The sequence below is a fragment of the Strongylocentrotus purpuratus genome, unplaced genomic scaffold (assembly GCF_000002235.5).
Source record: "Strongylocentrotus purpuratus isolate Spur 01 unplaced genomic scaffold, Spur_5.0 spur5_scaffold_18, whole genome shotgun sequence".
NCBI classification, from domain to species: domain Eukaryota; kingdom Metazoa; phylum Echinodermata; class Echinoidea; order Camarodonta; family Strongylocentrotidae; genus Strongylocentrotus; species Strongylocentrotus purpuratus.
In genome coordinates this window covers 6,101,442-6,125,528 of record NW_022145603.1, presented here as the reverse complement: position 1 = coordinate 6,125,528, position 24,087 = coordinate 6,101,442, and the positions used below count along the sequence as shown (strand labels likewise).

At 35.0% G+C, this 24,087-nt stretch overlaps 1 protein-coding gene across 2 annotated transcripts in view; it reads left to right on the top strand.

Annotated features, from left to right (window-relative positions):
- Nucleotides 1–3,821: 3,821 nt before the first annotated feature.
- The window catches only part of LOC115925381 (mucin-like protein), a 34,812-nt gene continuing 14,546 nt past the window's right edge, over nt 3,822–24,087 (top strand). The window contains exons 1-17 of one of the 2 annotated variants that reach the window (XM_030989102.1): nt 3,822–3,925; nt 4,592–4,705; nt 6,480–6,613; nt 7,407–7,577; nt 11,110–11,268; nt 12,302–12,526; nt 12,946–13,162; nt 14,068–14,241; nt 15,600–15,722; nt 16,166–16,371; nt 18,179–18,263; nt 19,020–19,223; nt 19,543–19,656; nt 20,366–20,614; nt 21,022–21,210; nt 22,334–22,521; nt 23,844–24,024. In XM_030989102.1, the coding sequence (XP_030844962.1) occupies nt 3,913–3,925; nt 4,592–4,705; nt 6,480–6,613; nt 7,407–7,577; nt 11,110–11,268; nt 12,302–12,526; nt 12,946–13,162; nt 14,068–14,241; nt 15,600–15,722; nt 16,166–16,371; nt 18,179–18,263; nt 19,020–19,223; nt 19,543–19,656; nt 20,366–20,614; nt 21,022–21,210; nt 22,334–22,521; nt 23,844–24,024 (2,746 nt within the window). In that variant the 5' untranslated portion in view covers nt 3,822–3,912. Of the gene's footprint in view, nt 3,926–4,591; nt 4,706–6,479; nt 6,614–7,406; nt 7,578–8,248; nt 8,322–11,109; nt 11,269–12,301; nt 12,527–12,945; nt 13,163–14,067; nt 14,242–15,599; nt 15,723–16,165; nt 16,372–18,178; nt 18,264–19,019; nt 19,224–19,542; nt 19,657–20,365; nt 20,615–21,021; nt 21,211–22,333; nt 22,522–23,843; nt 24,025–24,087 lie in introns of those variants that run through there. The other variant, XM_030989103.1, reaches the window with a different exon arrangement.

Here is a 24,087-nt window from a genome sequence, read left to right as displayed (position 1 = left end):
ATTTCAAGAGATATTTAGTTGATCAATTTCAATTGAATAATGTATGAATAGTTTTACAAATAAATTTAATTCAAATGTACACAAGAACGTACACACGTTCACAAAATTACATGCACAGACTCACACTTTCACACATGGACACAAACTCACACAGCGTGCTCTCTGTGGCTTTTCTTGTATACTTGAGATCTTCACGAATTCTGAATGATTTTTCCTAACGCAAATTTTGACCAAGGTTTGAGAAATGTTGAAAGTAAATATTATACAGTAGAAGAATTTAATTCTAGTTTTAATTCATCCAATAATAACGCTCAAACTCCATGAATCTTCAAGCCAATCCTGACTTCAGCCTATTTCACGTTAATAGTAGAAGTAGGAATAAGAATTTTGAGTCCGTACAATAATTTTTTTTTACAATTAAATAACTTCCAGTTTTCCATAATAGGTTTATCTGAAACTTGGCTCCATAAAAATTCCCCACCTCTATTTAATATACCAAACTATCACATGTTTCGTTCTGATCGTGGCCATAGTAGAGGGGGCGGAGTAGCGCTATACATACATAATCATTTTAAAATTAAAGTCAGGTCTGACTTACACACTGAAGGTGCTGAAAATTTATATATTGAAATATTAAATGATAAAACCGAAAACATAATAGTTGGCATAATGTATAGACCCCCTAATCATAATGTAGAAATATATTTGGACAATTTTGATAGATGTCTTGATACTGTTTCCCGAGAAAATAAAGAAGTTTATATAACGGGCGATTTTAACATTAATCTTTTAAATTCTGATGATAACCACATTGTGAAAGTTAGTAGTACACTGCAATCTTACGCATTTAACCCACATATTGATAAACCAACAATGTTTTTCTCAAACTCTCATTGACAATATTTTTTCGGATGTAGCTCATAACAATTTTACAAATGGTCTGTTGTATTACGATATTTCTGACCATTTACCGATATTTATTATTTCTAAAGTTCACCTTGTTAAAAAAAATGACTAAAAATAATTGTGCAATGCATAGAAAACAAACAAAACATAATATTTAATCATTAAACTTTGATTTAGCCAAAGAAGAATGGGTCGAGGTATTATGTGTATCTGACGTAAATGTAGCATATGAACAATTTCTAGAAATTGTATTACATTATTATCATAAGAATATACCCCTGGTCAAAATTTTAAAAAAGGTAAAAAGGCCAAACAACCATGGATTACTAAGGGTATTTTGCGTTCCATAGTCGCCCGTAATAAGTTGTATAAGGAAGCCCTTACAAGTCAATGTAACGACAAGCTTAAGAAGTATAAAACGTATAGGAATCATCTTACATCTCGTATACGATTGTCCAAGAAGTTATATTATTCAAACAACATAGAAAGTAATAAAAGTAACAATAATTTATTATGGAAAACTGTAAAGGAACTCTTAGGCAAGAAAAATACAGAAAATAATGAATGTTTCTTAATATAGATGTAGGCCCTAATTTAGCAGCTAATATTGATTAAGGTGACATGGACTACAATAAGTCCTTGAATTTCTCACGTGAAAATTCCTTATTTCTTACTCCAACCAATGATTATGAAATTATTAATGTAGTTCAACACCTTAATTCTACAAAATCTAGTGGCCATGATAGTATAAGTCTTCACTTATTGAAACAAATAATCTTTAATATCGTAACCCCCCTTACATAGTTTTTAATTTATCAATTTCAACGGGTGTATGCCCACATTTGCTTAAAATCGCTAAAGTGATTCCTATTTATAAAAAGGACGATTCCTCAGTAATAAGTAATTATAGGCCAATTTCATTATTACTAAGTATCTCTAAAATTCTCGAAAAAATAATATATAAAAGACTTAACACTTTCCTACAAACAAATAATTCATTGATTCCTAACCAGTTCGGATTTAGAATTGGTCATTCTACCGGTTACGCCATTTTGCATATGTATGATAAAATAATTGAGGCTTTTGCGAACAGTGAACATATTGTTGGAGTATTTATGGACTTGTCAAAAGCTTTTGATACGATTGATCATAAAATATTAATTCACAATACTATGGCGTAAGAGGTCAAGCTCTTTCATGGTTTACTAATTATTTACAAGACAGACAACAATACGTATCTTTCCAAAATCATGAATCAACAAAATTAACAATTAAATATGGAGTACCGCGAGGATCTATATTGGGTCCATTGCTATTTATTATTTATATAAATGATATTATTGAAACCTCTTCACTTTTAAATTTTATCATCTTTGCTGATGATACGAGTATTTCCTATTCCCATAAAAACTTAGATACGCTCATAACGCGGTTAAACTGTGAATTAATGAAAATTTCTAGGTGGTGTAAATCTAATTAATTGTCATTAAATCTTAGTAAAACAAATTTCATTTACTTTAAACAGACCAACGTACATAATATAAGAAATTGTAATATTGAGATTGATGGCTTGCCTCTCATTGAAAAACAATCTGTTAATTTGTTAGGAGTCACTATTGACTCTCATCTAAATTTTAATGAGCATATACGTAAAATACATACATCAATATCAAGGAATATTTGAATACTGTCTAAGTTCAAACAGATTCTTTCTGAAAGATCTATGGTTATATTATACAATTCTCTAATTTTATCACATGTGATATATTGTAATATTGTATGGGGTAATTGTAGTTTAACAAGAATTAATTCCTTATTTTTGCTTCAAAAGAGAGCAATTCGCATGATCACTAACTGACATTATATATCACACACGGAACCTTTATTTCAACGTTTAAAAACATTAAAAATACAAGATATTCACATTTTTCAGACATGCATTTTTATGTATAAATATTCTCAAAATCAACTACCATCCCCATTTCACAATATTTACAGTTTAAACTCAAACATTCACACATACCCCACACGTTGTTGAACAAATTATCAATTAGAAAATCCTAAATTACTATTTGCACAAAAATCAGTAAGACATCATGGACCAGATGTTTGGAACTCCTTACCAAATTTAATAAGGCATTGTTCATCTCTCTATTCTTTTTAAGCATCTCTCCAAAAAACTCTTATATCGAAGTATCTACATAACTGATTTCAGCATGCAGTAGGCAATTGTCAAATTTTGGTCACATTGCAACTCAGTTTTGCAATTTTGTTTTCTATTTAGTATTCTTAGTTTCCTTTATTGTAAAGGCTGTATTTGTTTCCACTCCACTATACCTCACAGAGCTACGTGCACTTCCACTATTCGTTACAAACACATACAAACACGCACGCACGCGCAAACACACAACCACACACATACACACACAATACTTGCACAACACACTCACCAACTCATACACAATGATCGTTTAAACACTTTTTCATTTTAAGTTTTACCTTAATTTTTTTTTTTTTTTTTTTTTTTTAGGCCGCCATTCTTGTCAAGCTTTGCTTATGATTACTTTAAATTTATGATAATATGTTATGGAAATAATAAGTTTCGTTATTATATGTACATATATTATGTATAACAAAAAAATTACATGAAGAAATTATTGTTTGTTTATGTTGTATTATACCTTACATTTATATGTTCTTTGTTATTCAGTTATATTTTGTTTGGAAAAATGCAGAAATCAAATCAAATCAAATCAAATCAAAAAATCTAAAATGACATGATTAGCCTTTAAACTGCCAGTTTTTGTTACTTGATTTTCATGTTATCCGCTAATATATATCAAAAATGAAATGTTTTCTCGTCACTTTTATCCCATTCATTGTGTTTGGAACTCATTTTGCACAGATATCGATGGTTGTACTCCTGATCCTTGTCAGAATGGAGGAACTTGTACTGATGGAGTGAACAGCTTCACTTGTGCCTGCACACTGGGCTATACTGGGAGTATGTGCCAAACAGGTAAGACATAAATTCAGAGCAAACTTTATACCTGCATCTTTCACAGAAAGTAATTTCTCCTTGCCCATCAATCACATTATATATAAAGAGCGAACAACAAAATTAAAAAGAAAGACACCTTTAGTTATTGGTGAAGGAAATCTTGGAGGTTTTTCATAATTTAGAGGCAACAGGAATGAATGTATAAACCGAAGAGTGACGGTGTTTTGCCTTTAGATGCAGTGATGAGAGAAACTTCACTCCTCTTGATTTCGGGTAGACACATGGAAAAGGGAGTGCATGTTACTTCAAGAGCAGATATTATATTGTGATTACCGCACTGGCATCTATTAATTATGATCTGTTTTTTATTAAGATGAGACTCGTATGATTCATCCTTATAGCGATTAAACTGAGATTTGTTTCTATTTGTTGGTTCTAAGGCCACCATTCAGGAAAAAGAGGCAAATATTAAAACAGACTTTATGTTCATTTGCTTCATTTTCCGTATGGACACATATTTTTACTGATGAAGTCATTCATTCCTGAACTGTCATTATTTACATTTAAAATGCCAGTTTTTACTTTTAGCTGTAATCTGCCAAATGAAGTAAGCTTTGTCATAAGGGACAATATATTTTCGTAATTTGTATTCCATTTATTGTCTTTGGAACTCAATTTGCACAGATATCGACGATTGTAATCCTGAACCTTGTCAAAATGGAGGAACTTGTACTGATGGATTGAACAGCTATACTTGTGCCTGCGTACTGGGCTATACTGGGAGTATGTGCGAAACGGGTAAGACATAAAGTCAAAGCAAATGACATTCGGTACTTTCATATGAACACTTGTTATGCAAAGGAAATCCCATTTAAATATTGCTCCTTGCTAATCAAACTATTAAAGATAAAGAGCGAACAAGTAAATAAAAAGAAAGAAACAGTTAGTCGTTGGAGGGGTAAACATTTGAGGTTTTGCTAAATTCAGAGTCAACATAAGTAACAGAACATTTTGGTGCAGGAATGACATTTTTTTTTTCCTCTTCTTGATTTTGAATAGACACTACGGAAAATGGGGGTGAATGGTCAGTTGTAGAGCATAGTTTATATTGTAATTCCCACAAAGATCTCAATTTATTTTGATTTGTTATGAGGAATTATAAGAGTAGCATATTTCAGCCTGATTATAGCTATTCAAATATTGGCGTAAGCCCATCCGATATTTGTCGGGCTTTATGCTTTGGCAAGTGTACTAACCGGGTTTTGGAGACAGACATCGGCGCGGGCGTCAGCCCGAGCGCCTTTTATCGCTGGTAGTCATGAAAAGTTGACTTTCTTTTATTTACATTGTTTCGTTCGTAGAAAATCTACGAACCCCCTTTAAAGCTCTTTCGTGAATATTTATGTAACATGGACAAAAAGGGCCAATGAGCGATGAGGAACTTGGAGATGATATTTGATTGGTTGAATAAAAGGGATCGATCACCAAATAAGGCTAGTCTTATGAATCATGCATGAATACACAACTGATATGAATAATGATGAGTTCAACAGCGATGATAGGAGCTCGGGCTGATGCCAGCGCTGATGTCTGTCTCCATAACGCGATTAGTACACTTGCCATGAAGCCCGACGCATATCGGATAGGCTACTATTGGCGCTGAGATGTCTTTATCCATATTTGTTTTTTCACTCACAAATGAAATATCACTTGCTTTACACAACTTTTTTTCTTGCAGGGGCACATCAAAGTTTGTGAGATTTTTTCGAGAAAATAGTTTCTTTCGAAGACAAAGATTTTTCCAAAGATTTGAAAATTAAATAGAGATACTTCGTTCATTTACTTCCGTTGTTAATTCATGAATTGTTTCACAAATGAAGTAATTCATTTCTGAACTGTCATTAATTTGCATTTAATATACATTTTTTCACCTAATTTTCCAGTTTTCCGCCAAGTATAAATAAATCTGTCATAGTGGAAAGCCTCTGTATGTCCGATTTTCCACTAATCAGGCGTGGATTACTTATTATTTATTTTGTTAGTTCCGATGTTCATACCTCCCCCCCCCCCCCCACACTCGGTGTTATTTATAGTACGCGTCTGCATGTTCACTCCCTTTAAAATTACCCCCTAGGCCTAGTGTGTAAGGTCAATACGGGCCGGACTTTGTTGCATAAAAAATACCTCTTTACCAGAGATTTTGTTGTTTAGGTCAAATATTGCCTTTCCTAATTTCTTCATTATTGGATTTGTCCACTCTTGTTGTGGTTGCAGTATAGGTTTAACTATCGTACCTAGCTTGACTGCTTTGTATGGTGCATGGAGATTAAAATAGCCTCAACTTGAGCTTGTATCGATCATTATAGTGAACTCATTTTCATCCATCAATAATTTGCATATGAGGATGTACCTGTGAAAAGACTAAAATCTGGTGTATTTTCGGTAACAAGGCATGTTTATTATCGTATTGCTCGTTAATGCCTTTATACATTGAAATTTACAATATTTTCACTTTCTTACTATTTTTGTTCTCCACGTTTTCTTTAATTGTTTTACATTTGTATTTCCATAGAGATAATCTACTTGGATTATGGAGCAGACATTGATGAACAGGTTACTTTCCAATCTAACTTACTGGCTTGGGGGTGCGTTGATATCAAGTCATGTTTTCCGATCGGCAACGGGCATCTATACACAACTATACGGGTAGGTTTATTGTTATCAATGTTATTATCATTGTTATTATTATTATTATTATTACTTTTACTGATACTACTACTTCTTGTAAAAATAATAATAATAATACCACTAGTAGTAGTAGTAGTAGTAGTAGTAATAGTAGTAGTATTGATGGCTTGGTGTATCAGTCCCTTGGAATTAGGGAAATTGCAGTGACCCCGGAATCTCTTCTTCCTGTAAAACTGATTGGGATGAGCAGGTAGACCACCATACCGGGATTTTCCCTTACTTAGAAACAAATAGGCAGTGTAATTTAAACTAGCAACAATGTACATTAATTATTAATTAATCTAAACATTAAGTATCTGACCTGTTTAGCCTTTGGAACGAAAGGGCATGGCTGAGGCGCGAATCCAGGATTTTTCAATAGGGGGGGGGGTTGACTTGAGAGAAAAAGTCATGAAACGACAATTCAAAATTCCAAGCGGTTCCGGCGCAATCTCCGAAAATATCGAAGGTGGGGGGGGGGCTCCCAGACCCCCCCCCCCCCCCCCCCCAGTACAGTAAGAGTTAAGGGGTGGTGGTTGCATGACCATTGATACATGGCCTGCACATGACATCTCCATCATAGCTGTGACCTGGAAACTGCATGTGCCCGTCGATTTCATCTTGGGGAACGATACAGTTTTCGAGATCGCCCTGGGAAATAGTTTTAGCCATGTCCCTCAAAGCATTTGTATAATATAACATTATCCATGATTGCTCAAAAGTCAAAAACTTGAACAAATAATATCTTTTTGATTATCTAATTTACATGTAGTTCACAGCTACTGGCATGATCGAGTTCTCCAACGTCAGATGTTCGATCGACAAGTCTCTGACTCAGTACACAAACCCATCTCTCTTCACTGCAACTGATAATGATGCGTCAATTGCTGTCCTAGGAGCTGCAGTCGACCTCAGCATTGGTGATCCCAAAATGTTTTATCAGGTATGATTTGAGTTAATATTAAGTGTACATGTACCAACAACCTGACGAGGATTTTTTGCATTGCTATCGTCTGCGATTTACATTATTTGTGGCTGACTCCAGCACTAGAGATAAATCTAGAGGGAGTACGTCAGGCTAACTCTGCGAGACTGGGGCGAGATGTCCCGACGGTAGCACTAGCAGTAGTCTGCTAGTTTACGGCCAGGACGAAAGAATGTGAACAAACATCAGCTATCTCGTCTAAAATGTAGTACATTCGACTTCTCAATAACGAAATTTATGCCAGGAATCAAAAATAGACATTCATACATTATGAAAATGATATTTTTGCAGGATTTAATGACAAAAACACTGTTCGAATTTCAGTGGTCCGAGTCGATACAATGCACATTTATTGTACGTGCGGCAATGCGAATTGCGAGCTGTGAGTAAATTGTCCGAAATGCCATTTTTTTTTTGGTCATTTTACCTAAAGAGAAGTTATAGATTGTCTTCAATAGTATCATTTAACACAATTCCATTACAGGTTGTGGTTGTAAATGGCATTATTAAGTCACAATGAGCACAAACATATAAATTGGTATCTCTCGATCGGTGAATCATGTCGGGACATCTCGCCCCAGTCTTTGAGGCCGGGGCGAGATGTCCCGTGGGGCGAGTTAGCCCGGATACATCGAGAGCTAGTTATGCTCGTCACCTGCAACTTGCAAGTGCTTTCTGCCTTGCGATGTTATGCCGTCGCCGGTAAGTTTTAACATTAATTTGGCTATTTTATTTGCTTATTGAATTGTTATGCCTAATATTTTCTAAATCTTATGGATTTATATTTTCTGTAAGTTTGTGTGATTTGTAGTACGACAATCCTTGAGACCAAAAAGTTGCCAAAGTAAATCAACATGTACCACTATTCACTATCAGTAGGCCCTATCACTTTGTTGCAGATGTAAACAAATACAGTAGCCCCATACCTTTAGTTTGATGTTGCGTTCACGTATATGTTGTGTTTTGAGTTATTGGCGATTAGTCAGTAATTTGACTATTGTCGCCAATAGTAGTTTGAAGGTAGCAGTGAATGCAATGCACATTCGAATTGTGTCCAAACGATGTAAATAAATGCGAGTTAAAGGGGTGTAGCATAATCAGACTACGTGTCTTTCCCGTGGCCTGACTTGGGGCCAATCAGATATAATGCGTACGAACGACGTGACCGCAGTAGATCTAATCATGTGCGTGCAACAAGCCAACATAGACTAGGCCTAGATCTACACGAAACCGAAACGTGAGGAGAATTACTTTGGTCTGTTTCGCAAACGTTAGAGTGTGCTGACCGTTAATAAAATCACTGGTAGTACTAGTGTAGTGGTATCGAATTAGAAATACACCTAATTTCAATTTTATTTGGGGGGTCAGCTAGAACTAGAAATCACAAGGGGAAAAAAGTGGATCGAGCTGTCCGTAAAGGCACCCTACCCTGGACGCAATTTTTTTTCTCCGTAACCCTAACGCTTACATATTGCCACTTGAGCAAAGACTTTCAGTGTACTAGATGGTTTGTACGCATGCGCGTGGACTTGAGCAGCTTTGTCTGTTCCACAGAGAGTATCATTATCGCCACTATAACATTGCCATCGGCATCGCGCATTGTTTAGCATATGTACACAGTACAGTGGCATGGTCGTCTGCTGGCACAGAATCAGATTCGAAGTGGACAACTGAAATTAAAATATTGTTTTGGGGGTAAAAATATGGATACACTGCTGGATTTAATGTGGGTTAATCGTTCCCCCAACTTCACAATGACTGTGCTTAAAGGCCTAATATAGACTTAATATTTGATTTTAAAAATGATTCAGAAAGTCATATTATGGGCTTCCTTTTACTAGACTAGTTCAAGTTCACCTAGATCTCTAGATCAAGATCTATGGTTATATTCTCATGCACTAACATCCAAGATGAACAAAGAATCCAGATGTTATCTTAATATATACATACATGTATGTACTCTTAATTTATCTGAAATAGACTATGTACTAATTTATTTATTTATTCATGGTTAACACTGTTGATTGCAGCCACTGGCTAAAATACAGTTTACAAATGGGCCTATATTTAATACAAATAATATACTGCAAAGCCTAGCCAAACGCGCGCGATGCCGATGGCAGCCACGATTACTATACATGTAGTATACTCTATGGAAAACACACACAAAGTTTAAGTCCACTCGCATGCGTACAAACCATCTTGTCCCCTGATAGTCTTTGCTCAAGTGACACTACAAGTGATCCCTACTAGCTAAACTAGTACATACTGCCTTTAAGCATGAAGCAAGCATTTGAGTGATTAAGAGCAATTTGTTTTCAAAGAGTAAGAAACTATAATGTAATTGGAACCTTTTTTTCTTTAAACTGCTTCATTACCATCCTAATTTCGCTCCCTTCCTCATTCTCTACTCTCTCTCTCTCTCATTCTCTCTTTCATTTGTCACACTTTATTGTTAATTTTTAAGTAAGTTATTTAAAGGGACAATAATACAAGCTAAGCTTCTCTTATGATTCCCCCCACCCCCTCACTCACTCTTGAGCTTGAAGCAAACAAGATTTTGTTTTTCCCTTTCATCATTTGATGATACATGACCGTGCAATAGTTATTAAGATGTTATAATCTCTGGAAGGAATAATTGTGTATTATGTTTTACACTTCTCATGTTAAAATTGTTTGAGATGTGTGGAAATAAATAAATAAACTTGGAAACTTGAATCTTGATGTAGCAGCTGCAATTTTGACTTTGACTGTCTGTGCAGATCTAGCGTTCTCTGTTATAGTTAAATTGATCAATGGTTTCCAGCTGTTCTCTTCCAATCTTTACTGTTACATTCTCACCAGAACCCATCTTACGGGTCTTGCTTTTATCAGCACTGATTTTCATTCCAAGATTACTTTTTGTAATCCTGTAAGGGACCATATTATGGTGTTCCAAAAATTAGGTCGTTGTCATTAGCAAATCTCAGATTGATAGCACATAATCCACCTTTGCTGGCTGAGATTCTGTCATGATATGTTCAAAGAATATATTGAACATGGTGGGTGAAATCAAACAACTTTGCCTGATGCCAACCAGTGGGAGCAATATTCTTTACTTCTTAGCCTCTCTCTTTCCGTTTAACTAGTGTCGGTCTGATGGTCGTTTCGTCTGTGCGGCCGGGGTGTACATAAGTATCATGCTATGTTTTTTTAATGTTACACTGAAATGTGAAACGTGTGAAACAATATGATTATTCATTATTTTTCTGCAAAACAATGTAACACGTATTTTGTAAACCATTGTGTTTTCTGACCAATAAAACTTATCAAGATAAAAAAAACATTGGTAGAAAACCAATCACTATATGTATAAGCTCATCTTCATGTGAGACTTCAAAGTGTCAACATGTAAAATATCAGAATGTGATATTTCATCCAAGATTTTCTTTTTTAATGTAATATTAAAGTTCTTTATTTCTATTCTCATATATCTAACTATTTTGTCTAGCTTCAAGATGAGTATGACATCTCAGATAACAACCTTATTCAAGCCTTAAAGAGCAGGCTAAACAGGGCAGACTCGGAATTGAGTGATATTAATCCCATAGCAGCGTTGAAGATCACTTGGGAAGGTATCCAGCCCCCTGGATCACAACCGGGACAGGAGGTAAGACTAGAAACATGTACCACAGGTGTGTCACTTTCCATTGACTTTGTGTTCACATGATAGTTAGAAATTCTGCGAAAATACATGATTGATAAATAAGTCAAATTCGTTTCACTCAAGCATTGGGGATCATTTTCTTTAATGAATAACATGGCTCCTGTGGTTTGCTACCAATCACGTTTATAAAAATTGCCATAAGCATGTTGACCTATATCAATAATCACAGATTTTCATCTAGTTTCCCCTATAGTTTAAGTAAGTCATCCACTGGGCGAGGTGTTGGTGTTTGGTCTTTTTGTGTGCCATATTATAGAGGTTGAACAGGTTGACTTTTTGTATTAAAGAGTGATAAAGAGCAGTCAACCCGCTTCTGGGACTTCGAGCCTCGCGCTCTCTCTCTGCATTCATAACCCGGTCCACCAGTCTTAATTTCTGTTCATCAGTCTTTTCTAGACGTCACTGAAGAAATAATACTTCTTTCTCCTAATTGTCTCTAATTCTCTCCCAACCGTATCAGGTAATCCTATATGTAACAAAACCAAAGGAGTATAGCTCCCTCACTTTTTTTGTGTGTTTCTATATCCTTAAACCAAATAGTCTATTTCAGTACAACCCACAACAACAACCTTATTGAAGTTATTTTTCTCCTGCTTTTGAAAACTCCACCTTCTCTTTATCGTTTTTTAATGCAGTAAATGCCTTTCTCTTTGATAAACTGCTGAAAGTTCTTATTTTCCATTGAATATTGAATGTTACGTCAATGACCCGGTTGTGATTAAGATATGGTCTGCGGTTCAAGTCCCTCCTCAGTAAAAATTTGCTTTGGCAATACCTTTGTCTGCATTTGTCACTCTCCACCCAGGTGAAGTAAATAGGTACCTGGTAGGAATTCATTATTGAATCCTTTTAGCCCCTTAGGGCAGCTAAACTACCGCCAGGGTATTAATTTTATTTTGTAGGCGCATTGAGCACCCCTAGGATATATACTTACCCAATCGAAATGTAGCTATTATCATTATTATTTATTACACAGTCAAACACCTACCAGGCTGTGGTATTCACCGACGGCAAACAGACAGGTGTAATGATGAACTACCAGGCAGGAGACCTTCAATGGCTGACTCAATCAAAACCATTACCAGCACGAGTCGGATACAGTAACATTGACGATGTAATAAATCTGTATGAAGATACTGATCAGAACACTATTTATAATAGTTATCGACGAGACTTGGTCACAGGAAATACGGGTCAGACGGTAAGCTTTTCTTATCTGTTTAGCACTTTCCGGACAAAGGTTTATCAAGGGCTAAATTGATAACATAATATCTTCAATTGGAAGTAATTATATTCTATTTTAATGCTACATTATAAAACGCTATTTCTCTGAATAATACACTTTAAACAAACAACAAACCTGAGATGAATGCGGAATACAAATTGTGTCCATTGTATCTTTGCAGAAGTCACATGTGATCCAATTAGTTAGGTCTATGAAATATATGAGTGTCCATATTTTTATTCCCCTTTTACAAGATGCAGATTAACAAAAAAATGTGTTTCAAAGTATTATATTTTGTGTTAAAAGTTGCTGTCCAGTCATACATGGAGTTATAGTTTATGTATTAATGATCGCTTTACTTTTTTAAACTTGTTGTGTGATATTGGTACCTTCAGGGCAGCTACATTTATCGCCTAGACCTCAATGGTGCCGATTTTGTCAACCCATGTGTTGAGTGTCTAATGTGGTATGAGAATGACCTCAACGTGACCTACAACTATTTAGCTGCATCTGTGTGCCCTTGTTCAAGTAGACAAGCTGCAACTGACGTAAACTTCAGAAAATGTACTTTTCCAAGGAACAACGATCCCGATTTCAGCAGAGCCAGTTATAGTAAGTTCAAAAATATCTTATAGTCCAAAGGCAAGATTGCTTAATTGCTATAAATATTGTCCTGTTAACTTCAAAACATGAACAGCGATTGCTGCCTAGCAAGATGAATTAATCCCCCCAAATTATATATCATAAAAAGAAGTGTGTATATTGTGCTGTTGAAATCAACATTCAATTTAATAATAATTGATACCGGGTATATTAAAGTCGTGCTGTTAAAGAACTGTTTTGGAAATTTTCTTTCAGCTTCGTATATCAAACACATGAAGCTAATATAATAATACATAACAGATGTATTATAACTTAACTTTTCGTTATTTTTTTCCAAATAGGAAATTATTTCAGTTTTTCATGTAAAAGTTACTGTTAACAGAGTTTACCATTAGGAAATCATTATAATGATTTTAAATTTTTCTGTAATGTATTTAAATGTAGTGGTTTCGATATGATAAAAAAAAAATATTATTACAACCATCCTGATATAACTCTTTCATTATATAGTATATCATTATAGTTATGGTAAAAAATGGAAAAATGTAATAATTTATTTCAAAGTTGGGGTTCATCTCAATATACGTGGCATTTTCCTTTTATACTTCATATAACTATTATCTACACCCTTATCCCTTCTCTAACCCATTGCCCAACACATCCCTTACCCCTTCTCTACCCCTCCCTAATCCCTTCCTAATCCCCTCCCTAACCCCTTTTCAACCCCCTTCTCACTCATAACCCAACCCCCACACCCTACCCCATCTCTCTTCCGTTCTCCATATTCTACCCCCTCCATTACCCCTTGCCTACTCACTCCCTAATCCCTGTTCAACCCTCTACTCCCGTCCCTTTTCCCTTCTCCACATTCTACCCCCTCCATTACCCCTTCCCAATGCCCTTTGCCCGCTTAGGTTCAGTGAACTGCTACCAGTCAACCACGGATGGTGATGAGGGTTTCCGCTGTAACTACATTAATGATGCTCTAGTCACAGACTACCAGAACCTATGGGAATCCAGCAATTTCCAGGCACTCTTACTTGCAAAATCTCTAAGAAACAATGACGCTTTGTATAATGAATGGAAAAGTAAGTTTCATTTATGTGTTTGGAAATATCAGCCTGTATTAAATTTAAATTTAAATTAGCTAGAAATCCCACTTTCATCTTTCATCAAAAAAAGTATATGTAGTAGATGACACCATAGTCTTCAGTGTCTTTCGGAGATATACACATACATGTATGATATACAATAATGACAATACACTGTAGAAATACATGTACAGTGATGTTGTATATTTTATATCTAATATAGTTTCTTTTCTACTTATCTGTTTTTCATTAACCGACAAAGATTTCATTTATTCTTATATATACATGTATATGATATGTATATACATGTTCACTGTGAACCCCCGGAATACCCCCCGAACAACCATCCCCAGACAACTACCCCCCGGACAACTATCCTTGGCTTCTAAGGCCCCCGCCCCCTATGATCTCGGCCGTGAAACGACCGATCGCCGCGAAAATTTGCTTGCATGTCAAATGAAATGTATAGAATACTATGGTAATTTTTTTTTTTTTTTTTTTTAATTCACTCATTTGCATATTTATGGTTATTTATGCAAATAGGGTAATAACTTTCACATTTTTATCCATAAATCATATATTCTTCATATTTAAACATTAATTTTCACTACATATATTATTTAGACCATTTGTGATAATAATACAGCCCCAAAAATTTGAAGAGTAAGGTTATTCCTTAAGTTATCTATTGTTTTGAAAATTTCTTATCTGGGGAAAAAATACACGGGGGCTCGGGGCGAATTAGCCCCCGAAATGCCAAAAAGAGCCCCTGGAAGTCATAAAAGAGCCCCCCTAAATTGCATAGAGTTCAATGCAAAATAAAAAAAAAGAGTGTTAATTTCATGCAAGAAAGCTTGAAAAGTTACCCCTGAAATGTTTAAAGTATTTTTTCACTGTTTCTTATGTATTTCTTAGTTTTTTAACTTACGGTATGTATTTTTTTTTTTTTTTTTTAATTTCATTTCCAACTATAATTCAACTATTTTGACCCCAAACTAAACACCTAAACTATAAACAAGACCAAATAACCAATGTTTTATCTCTTTATTTGAAAAATGAGATTTCCATATGTTTTGTACACTAATCACAAAAATGAGCGATTTTCGGGCTGACATGCAATGACAAAAGGACATGTGACTTTGTAATGGTAGTTCCGATTTTCGAAAAATTTCTTTCAAAAGATTTGAAAGAAAAAAGTCAAAAAATGTCAGTGCAAGATTTTCTTGCGTTAAAAAATTATTGTGAAAAATGTTGAGGGGGGAGGGGGCTTCTAAACTAAAGCCCCCCCCCCCCTCCCCGGACTAGATAGGGTTAATGCAAGAATATTTTATCCTGAAATCCATTCAATGTTTTAGGTGAGGACGTCGTACCTAGACAAATGTGCTGTGAAAGGGCTATTCTTAGTGAGGGATATTGTGATCTTTATGAGGAGCGTCGCCCGCAGGCAAGCTGTGACGGATATTACCCTCCCAATGGTGGTAGGTTCTTCATCTATTTACAATAATTAGCCCATATAGCAGATCATTGCCTCTTTTGGGGGGACTTTTTGAAAAATACATGGTGATGCAGAATGCTAATTGTACATCAAGACGGAATAACACATTATCCATAAGCAGAAATAGAAAATACAAAAGTTTGAGTCAATTCCTGGTGCAACAACTTAATTGTACATGACCGTTTAAATCTTTCAATTTTGATGGATACAACAAAATGGCCTTTTGATAAAGACCACTTGCCTACAATAAAGACCGCTTTTGGTAAAGATTTTCCTTGAATGGGCTTTATAAGTAAGTTTCACTGTATTATTAATGTTATTAATATTGTTATTTATTATTATTACTTTCATTATTATTATCATTATTATTTTTGTTATTAATATAATTGGTATTGTGATTCTCATCATTAATTTTTATCCTTTTAGCTCAGGGATCTGGTGACCCACACTTTTTAACCTTTGATGGGAGGATGTACAGCTTCAATGGATTTGGCGAGTACATTATGATGCAATACAACAATAATGACCCATTTGTTCTCCAGACTCGTACCGGCGCAGCATTCAGGAATGGTGAACCTGTTAACACAGGGACAGTCTTTGCGGGTTTCGCTGCGACACAAGGCATTACAAACGTGAGAATTCGTTCTTAATAAGCGTTCCTTACAAATCACTTTATATGCTAATAATAAAAGTAATAATAATAATAATAATAATATAAATAATAATAATAATACAAATAATGATTAAAATAAAGTAAATATTAAATAATATATAATATAAATTAAAGTAATATCAATCATGATATTTAATAATGCACCTAAAATGCGCTATTTATCTATCTAGTTAGTTTTCCTGAACGCATTATGAAAGTATTAAAGAAAGGATAGATTCAAGATTACAAATTGTGTACAAATTCTACAAATTTAGGTACTATATGCTTTCAAGAAAAGGAATGTCTTCCGGTAAGACTTTTAAAAGCAGTTACAAAGTTCATTACAAAAAAAAATTGTGGTATTGTGGTATAGTGGTTCATTCACTTGACTCTCAATCTAAGGGTTGGGGGTTCCAATCCTGGTCTTGCACTAACATCCTCTGCCAAGACATTGATCAACATTTGGCACTCTCTACCCAGGTGTTCATGGGTACCTGATATACTAGAGAGCTACATATTTGGCTGTTTGGTTGTAATCTGAGTGATAATGTTGGAGCCCGAGGAAAGTCACGGGATGATGGATATGCTCTTTTTATGAACCCACCATCATCACAACCGGTCAAAATACTTAGCGTATTATTACCCTGGTCGATGGATTTACTACTCTTAAAACTAAATTGTTATATTACCATTTAAAAGGGCCCACTTTTCCAAAATGTCAGTTTAGCACTTTGAACAAGCTTGAGCCAACACTGTAAAGGTTGAATCTAGGGTTCTAGGACAATTACCCCCTGGACAATCACCCCCAGCCAGTTACGAACGGAACAATAACCCCCAAGGACAATTACCCCTGGACAATCACCCCCAGCCAGTTACGAACGGAACAATAACCCCCAAGGACAATTACCCCCTGGACAATCACCCCCAGCCAGTTACGAACGGAACAATAACCCCCAAGGACAATCAACCCCTGAGGACAACCACCCCCGAGGACAAACATTCCCTTGAAAATTACCCCCCCCCCCCCTGAGGAAAATTACTTTAGCCAAAAAAAGGGTAGAATTCCCTTAAATGAACAAAGGGGGTATTATCCTCAAGGGGTAATTGTCCTCAGGGGTGGATTGGCTCGGGGGGGGGGGGTATTGTTCTTGCAGGAGGGGTGTACTTTTCCAGGGGAGGTGATTTACCAGGAGATAATTGTCCTGATACGTGAATCTAGAATGTAAAACGTGGCCACTCCTTGCCCCTTTCATATGTGATATAACAATATGGTTTATAGTGTGTTTTATTACGATTCTGTACTAGACAGTTTACACTTTCTGCTCCCTTGGGGAATACAGGCGCACACATTCTGATCATTGTGCATGCACAAGCTCTACAGTTCATTCACCGTGGGCATGATATGTCTACATAAATAGTGCATGTAATAAACATGTCATGTTGGGATATAGTAAGACCAGGAACAGTCTACAAAATCCATGAACTAAAGTGAAAAAGTCTGGGAGAGAGACAACGAATTGCTTGATTATGTCAGTTCTACTTAATTCACAAAGGAGAATGCCTATCCTATTTAAGAAGCTTGAGCTCAGGAGATTCAATCATTCATGTTGGCATTATACAACAGATGTAAACAGAGTAAATGAATCAAGAACTGTCAAATATGAATATCACTAAGAATGAGCTGCAAAAGAGCCTGTACAGGAGGAAACACATTGTACCCAGACTTTGGCCTGGTGATAATGAAGATGAAGATGATTGAATTACATGATTTGGGTTTATCTTTATAGGTATCATTTACTTTAAATGATGATAGAACAGAGCTGCTACTCTCAGTCAACCAGACGTCGGTCGATATAACATCTCTTGAAGCAGGTACTGCTGGTACATGTGATAGGCCCGTGTACTAATGTATTTCAATGTATACATGTTTCTCTTTTTAGTTGTCAAGAGCAATTTTGTTCAAGAAGCATTCATAGAATTAGTAAACAGGCCTTTCACGGTACTATTGCTTTGATTTTATTTGATTTATTGGTTTCTGCATCTTTTTTTCTTTCTTTTTCACCATACATTTTCATGAACATAATATGGCTTGATAAAATATTTCAAGTGTACATAATTTTATACAGAAAATATATGAACTAAAACAAATATATTGAATGCATAATTAACATACATTAGATGCAGGAGGGTTACATGTATATACAAATGTACATACCCACTATAAAATGAAAATATAAATGATTATTCTTTTTCCTCACCTCTTTATTAAAGAAATTGTAAATATGCTTTGATATACATGTAGATACCTGATAAATACAGGAAACTTGTTTTGGAGTGTACTATGTGTCACATCGTTGTCACTAACAATATCTGTTTTGATTATCTGTTTTCATGGGAGGAGCCTTTATTTTGAAATGATATACATATAGAGCGATAACATGCACTGTGTCCCGTACAACATGCACTGTATGACCAATTTATTTCATCCCAAATGAACATTTCTTGCTTTGACTGTTTATGGCCGGTTCTTTTGTGTAAGATCAGTAACATACCAAGAGACTATTCACTTGTGGATGAAATTGCTCTATCAGAATTCTTTTTAAGAGATTAATGTATTTCTTCATGCAGATGGCTACGATTCCGCTGACCCAACTTTCAGTCTATACAGTGATGATGAGGCGGCAGAAAGTGAAACTGCTATCATCGTTACCTTTAAACTACCAGACATACCTAGCTCCGGACTTCGTGTGGTTTTCAGAGCTGGAATATTACTAGGAAATAGTTTTGTTCCTCGAGAATACGCTACTGGAGGGATTGGAAATGGTCTATTTGGTTAGTAGTGTAATAATAATTAAAATAATGAAATTATTAAAAATTATGGTGTTAATATTAAGTATCATTATTATTACTAGTTATAATAATCATAGTTATTATTTACTATGAGTACTATATTTATGGTGATTATTATCATCATTATTATTATCATTATTATTATTATTATCATTTTTATTTATTATTATTATTAGTTTTATTATGAGTATTATTTCTATTATGATTATTACTACTGTTATTTTTATTAATGCTACTATCATTATTAAATTATAAATTTTGTTATCATTGCATTCTTTTAATTTTTTTAAATTTTGTTTAGGCCTCATGAATGGTGATAAGAATGATGATTTCCAATACCGGGACGGAACCATCATCATGGATACGGCTGAGAGAAACCTGACGGAGAGAGATATCTTTGAGTTTGGACAAAGTTGTGAGTTACTTTCCTTTCTTTTAAGATTAATTGTGCGAAAGGGTTTTGCTTGATTCAACATTCTTCCAAAACACACAAAACTTATTTCCCAAATTCCTGTTTTAGCATGCCTTACATATCACCATATGTTGTGTCCTGAACTAGTGAACTATTAATTGCTCCTTTTAATGATACAGATAGTTCACAATATACAGTGCGCCCTAGAAAAAACGAATCTGAGACATATCAATGTTTTGTTCATAACTTAATCACGATTATAATTAATAAATGACACATATTTGTAATGAGCGATTGAATTACATTTGAAGAAAGGAAACCAAAAAGTCATTTGGCGGGCGGTATCTGAAATTCCAAGAGAAAATCACATTTGTAGAAAGTTCATTTTCTGTCCTTTCATATGACACCTCAATCAATGAGCTAGGAATAACAAAGTTCTGTTTGTTTAAAGTAATGCTTGCATTTCCATAATTTCTTGAAACAAATTTGTTTTCACTGGGTGCCTACCGTAGCAACAAATAGAATTGACAAAAGACTGAAATTCGTTTCATTGACGATCAGCCATAGACGAAAGATTTCATGCATGGCTGATTGTCAACGAAACAGAGTTAAGTCTGTCTCTAAAGACCATCTGCCTATAAAGACCACTTTCTTGTCTCCCTATAGATTTCACTTTAACCATTTATTTTGAATTTGTTTCTTTTCTCTGAAGGGATGATCTCACCTAGTGAATCTCTTTTCGATTATGGTGATCGGGATTGGAGTCATTATAACGATCCTTCCTACGTCCCTCCCTTCCTCTTTGAGCTGATTGAGGCAGATCCGGAGTTGGCAGCACAAGCTTTAGCGTTTTGTGGGGATAGTGAAGCATGCCTCTTTGATTCCCTAGCAGTTGATCCATCTGTTGGTTTAGATACATTGTCTTCTAACAATGCTTTTGATATACTGCTATCTGATTTAAGTAAGTTACAGTTTGTTGTCATTTTCTTCATTTAAAAGAAAATGAATCCTAATAAATTCAAATGAATTTGTAGTACAAATTAATGCTGTTTGGACAGCATGTTTGGTAACTCTGTTTCAAATTTCTAAACACCCCCCCCCCCCCCCTTTACCGAAAACGAAACATCATGCAAAATACACTAGTACAGTAATATGTTAATGTAAATGTGCTATGTATCATATGAAAACACACTTTAGAAATAAAATGATATTCTTATTATTATTATCATTATTTCCATTAATATACATTTTACTTTTATTATGATCATTACTATCATTATTATTGTTTTGAATATTATTAATATTATTATTTTGGTTATTGTTATTATTATTAATCTTGTTATAATTATTATTTTATTCAATTTATAGATAACTTCCCACCTAACATCACATCTGTCATTGAGACCAGTTCGACAGACGCACTGTCAGAGAGTGGTATACTGCGTGTTACTGTTAACCAAACAGTCACCTTACAAATAACAGCTTCAGATCCAAATGACGGAGATGTTGTGCAGTATTCATTGCAGGGTGCTCTGCCTGGCGCAACCATAGACCAAAGTACGTTGCAGTTTATTGTCGATTTTTAGTGACGTTTAATATTAATCTTTTAATCCAGTATGCTCTGATGACAATTACAAATCGAACATGAGCAGTAAAGCTTTGATGATCATACAAAGAGTAATTTCATTGAAAATAATCATTGAAGTCTATTAATTGGTAGGAAGGAATTCCTTGAATGCTGTGAGCACCAAATATCGGGAGCCTAAAGTAGCTAGAATCTTGGGTAATTTGTGAGCACATTAACCCTAATCAGGCCAGGGTGGTTGTTCGTCTTTCTCCAGAATCCTAACTCTAAAAGGGCTGGGAGGCTGATTCCCCCCCCCCCCCCCCCCTCTCTACTTTCCTGATTACTTCTTAATACTTACATATTTCATGGTGCCACTTCCTGACTTTTTCTTTAGAGTTTTGCGCAACTTTCTAAACACATTTTCAAAAACCGGACCCTCCGTTACAAAATCACATGACCTTTTGTCTTTGCATATCAGCCCCAAAATCACTAATTTCGTGACTAGGTACAAGAAACAAAACATTGGTTATTTGGTCTTGATACAATATGTAGATCTACATTTTTAGGCGACGTTGCCTTCATTGTTCAATCCCTTATAGGGCCAAAGGTCATATGTTTTTTATGCACTCTAACTGCCACATGCATTTCTTGACAGATTTCTGTCAAATTTTGTATGGAGGTGTGTCTTAGTAAATTCTACAAATCTTCAGTGTTTGGTGATGCTGTCACCTGTGTTCCGTCTGTAATAGGGTCAAAGGTCGTATTTGGTAGCTGTCTTCTGTGCGCAGCTCTAACTGCCACTTTTCCTGACAGATATCTTTCAAATTTTCTATAGAGATGCATTATACTTTAATCTACACACATATTGTTCTGGTGATGCTGCTCCTAGTCTTGACAATAGTCTGAGCCACTAGTGGTGATCTCTACGTCATCCTTTTGTTTCATGCAAGGAGGGGAAGAGGGGATCTTTGTCCCTCCTTCGAACATAAGGATGACACAAAAATCGCTGCCACTACTAGAGGATAGATTCGCATTGCATGTCATTGTTGTTATTACATATGTTATTATTATTATCATTATTATTATTATTATTATATTCTTTGACTGTTGCAGATACTGGATTGTTCACATGGACTCCTCCAAGCTTAGATGTTTCTATGATTGAGATCGTAGCAACCGATGATTTTGGGGCGAGTTCTTTACTAGCTTACAAGGTCAGAGTGTGTCAGTGTTCCAATGATGGAGTATGCAACTTTGACATCTTAGCAGCAAATCAGGATCTCAACAACAATGGCTTTACCGTGAGTAGAAATATGGAATTACTGGAAAATATTGACAAAATTATATAAACAATCATTTACTGTTAGTAGCAGCAAACTTAGATCTTGAAAATATGAATGAACTTTTTTTTTTTTTGAAATAGTTTTGAAAATCAAACAAATATACATATTTTTAAAAACGCAGCTTGTGATTTCTGTTGGTGTACCAATACCAATGTTTCATCTTTATGATTTCATCAACCTCGTCAATGTTTTCTCAAGCAAGTAATTTGCATCATCACTATGCCCTATTTTTACAGCAACACTTTTATTCCGCAAAAAAAAAGTAGTAAAGAACTCCATATCTCCATGCATAACACAGTCACAGAGACTTACAAATAATCACCTTACTGCTCTTTTTAGAAATCATGCTTGGATTATGTAACAATCCATTGTAATCTTTGAGCACATGTATCAAAAGGTGGCACAAAAGCAATTGAAGTTACCTTGGGTTTATTCCCTGAGTTCTTTATGAGTGTGTTTTACCAAAATACAGACTATGGTGTTGTAAATCGGTACGGAAAAATAGCTAACAGCTAGTACTGTCAGAATGTTTTTAGCACTTCTATTCATACATGATATTTTAATATTTTTCATTCTCGCTTTAGTTTGATTTGCACAATACGTTTCTTAACTAATTACCAATCTATTGCATGTTTTATAATTTGTTTTCTTAAAGTTTATCTACTTTTTAATTTATGGCTTTGATATGTACATTTTGTTTAAAATTTTGTATCCATTTTAAATATTAAATATGATATTGCACTAAGAAGAAAAAAATGGGATACTCTTGATAGTTAAGATTCTCAAAAAAGTATTTAATATATACCTTGCTTTCATAAACTAAAATTAATGAATTAATCCTCTTTAAGATGATATACATCTATAATCATACCATTCATGCATGAGTGAGCATACACAATTAACAATAAATAAGTCGCTGAATGATAATGTAAAAAAATGGGCATCTGGTCATTCAAATTGTTATCATTTAGGATCTTAGGTGAAAAGGGAGGGCATCTTGACCGTGCTTGCCAAACTATGCAGGAATGAGACTTCAGTTGACGTACATCCAGAGCTCTTCTTTGCTGAACAAGAATGCCACACATATCCACATGTTCATTAACATTTGAATAGGAATTTGTTAAATGTTTTATTATGTGAAAATTTTAATCAAGAGTGTCCATTTTTTTTTTTTTTTACTTCTTCTGAGTGACTTTGGACTACAATTATGTGCATAGTTAACATACTTATTTTCTTGTTAATAAAACATCAATGGATTGAATTCAATGACTGTGTTACAGGTTGTCACATGTACATGCGAGGTTGGCTGGTCAGGTGATCACTGTGGTGTAGACTTCGACTCTTGTCAAGGTTCCCCTTGTTATGAAGGTGTTTTCTGCTCTGACGAGCCGCCACCTTCACTTATGCCGGTGTGTGGACCATGCCCACCGTCTCTTACAGGAGATGGATTAACTTGCTTTGGTATGCCTCTGTTTACCACAATAGTAACAGTAATAATCATAATGATACAAATAAGCGAGTTCG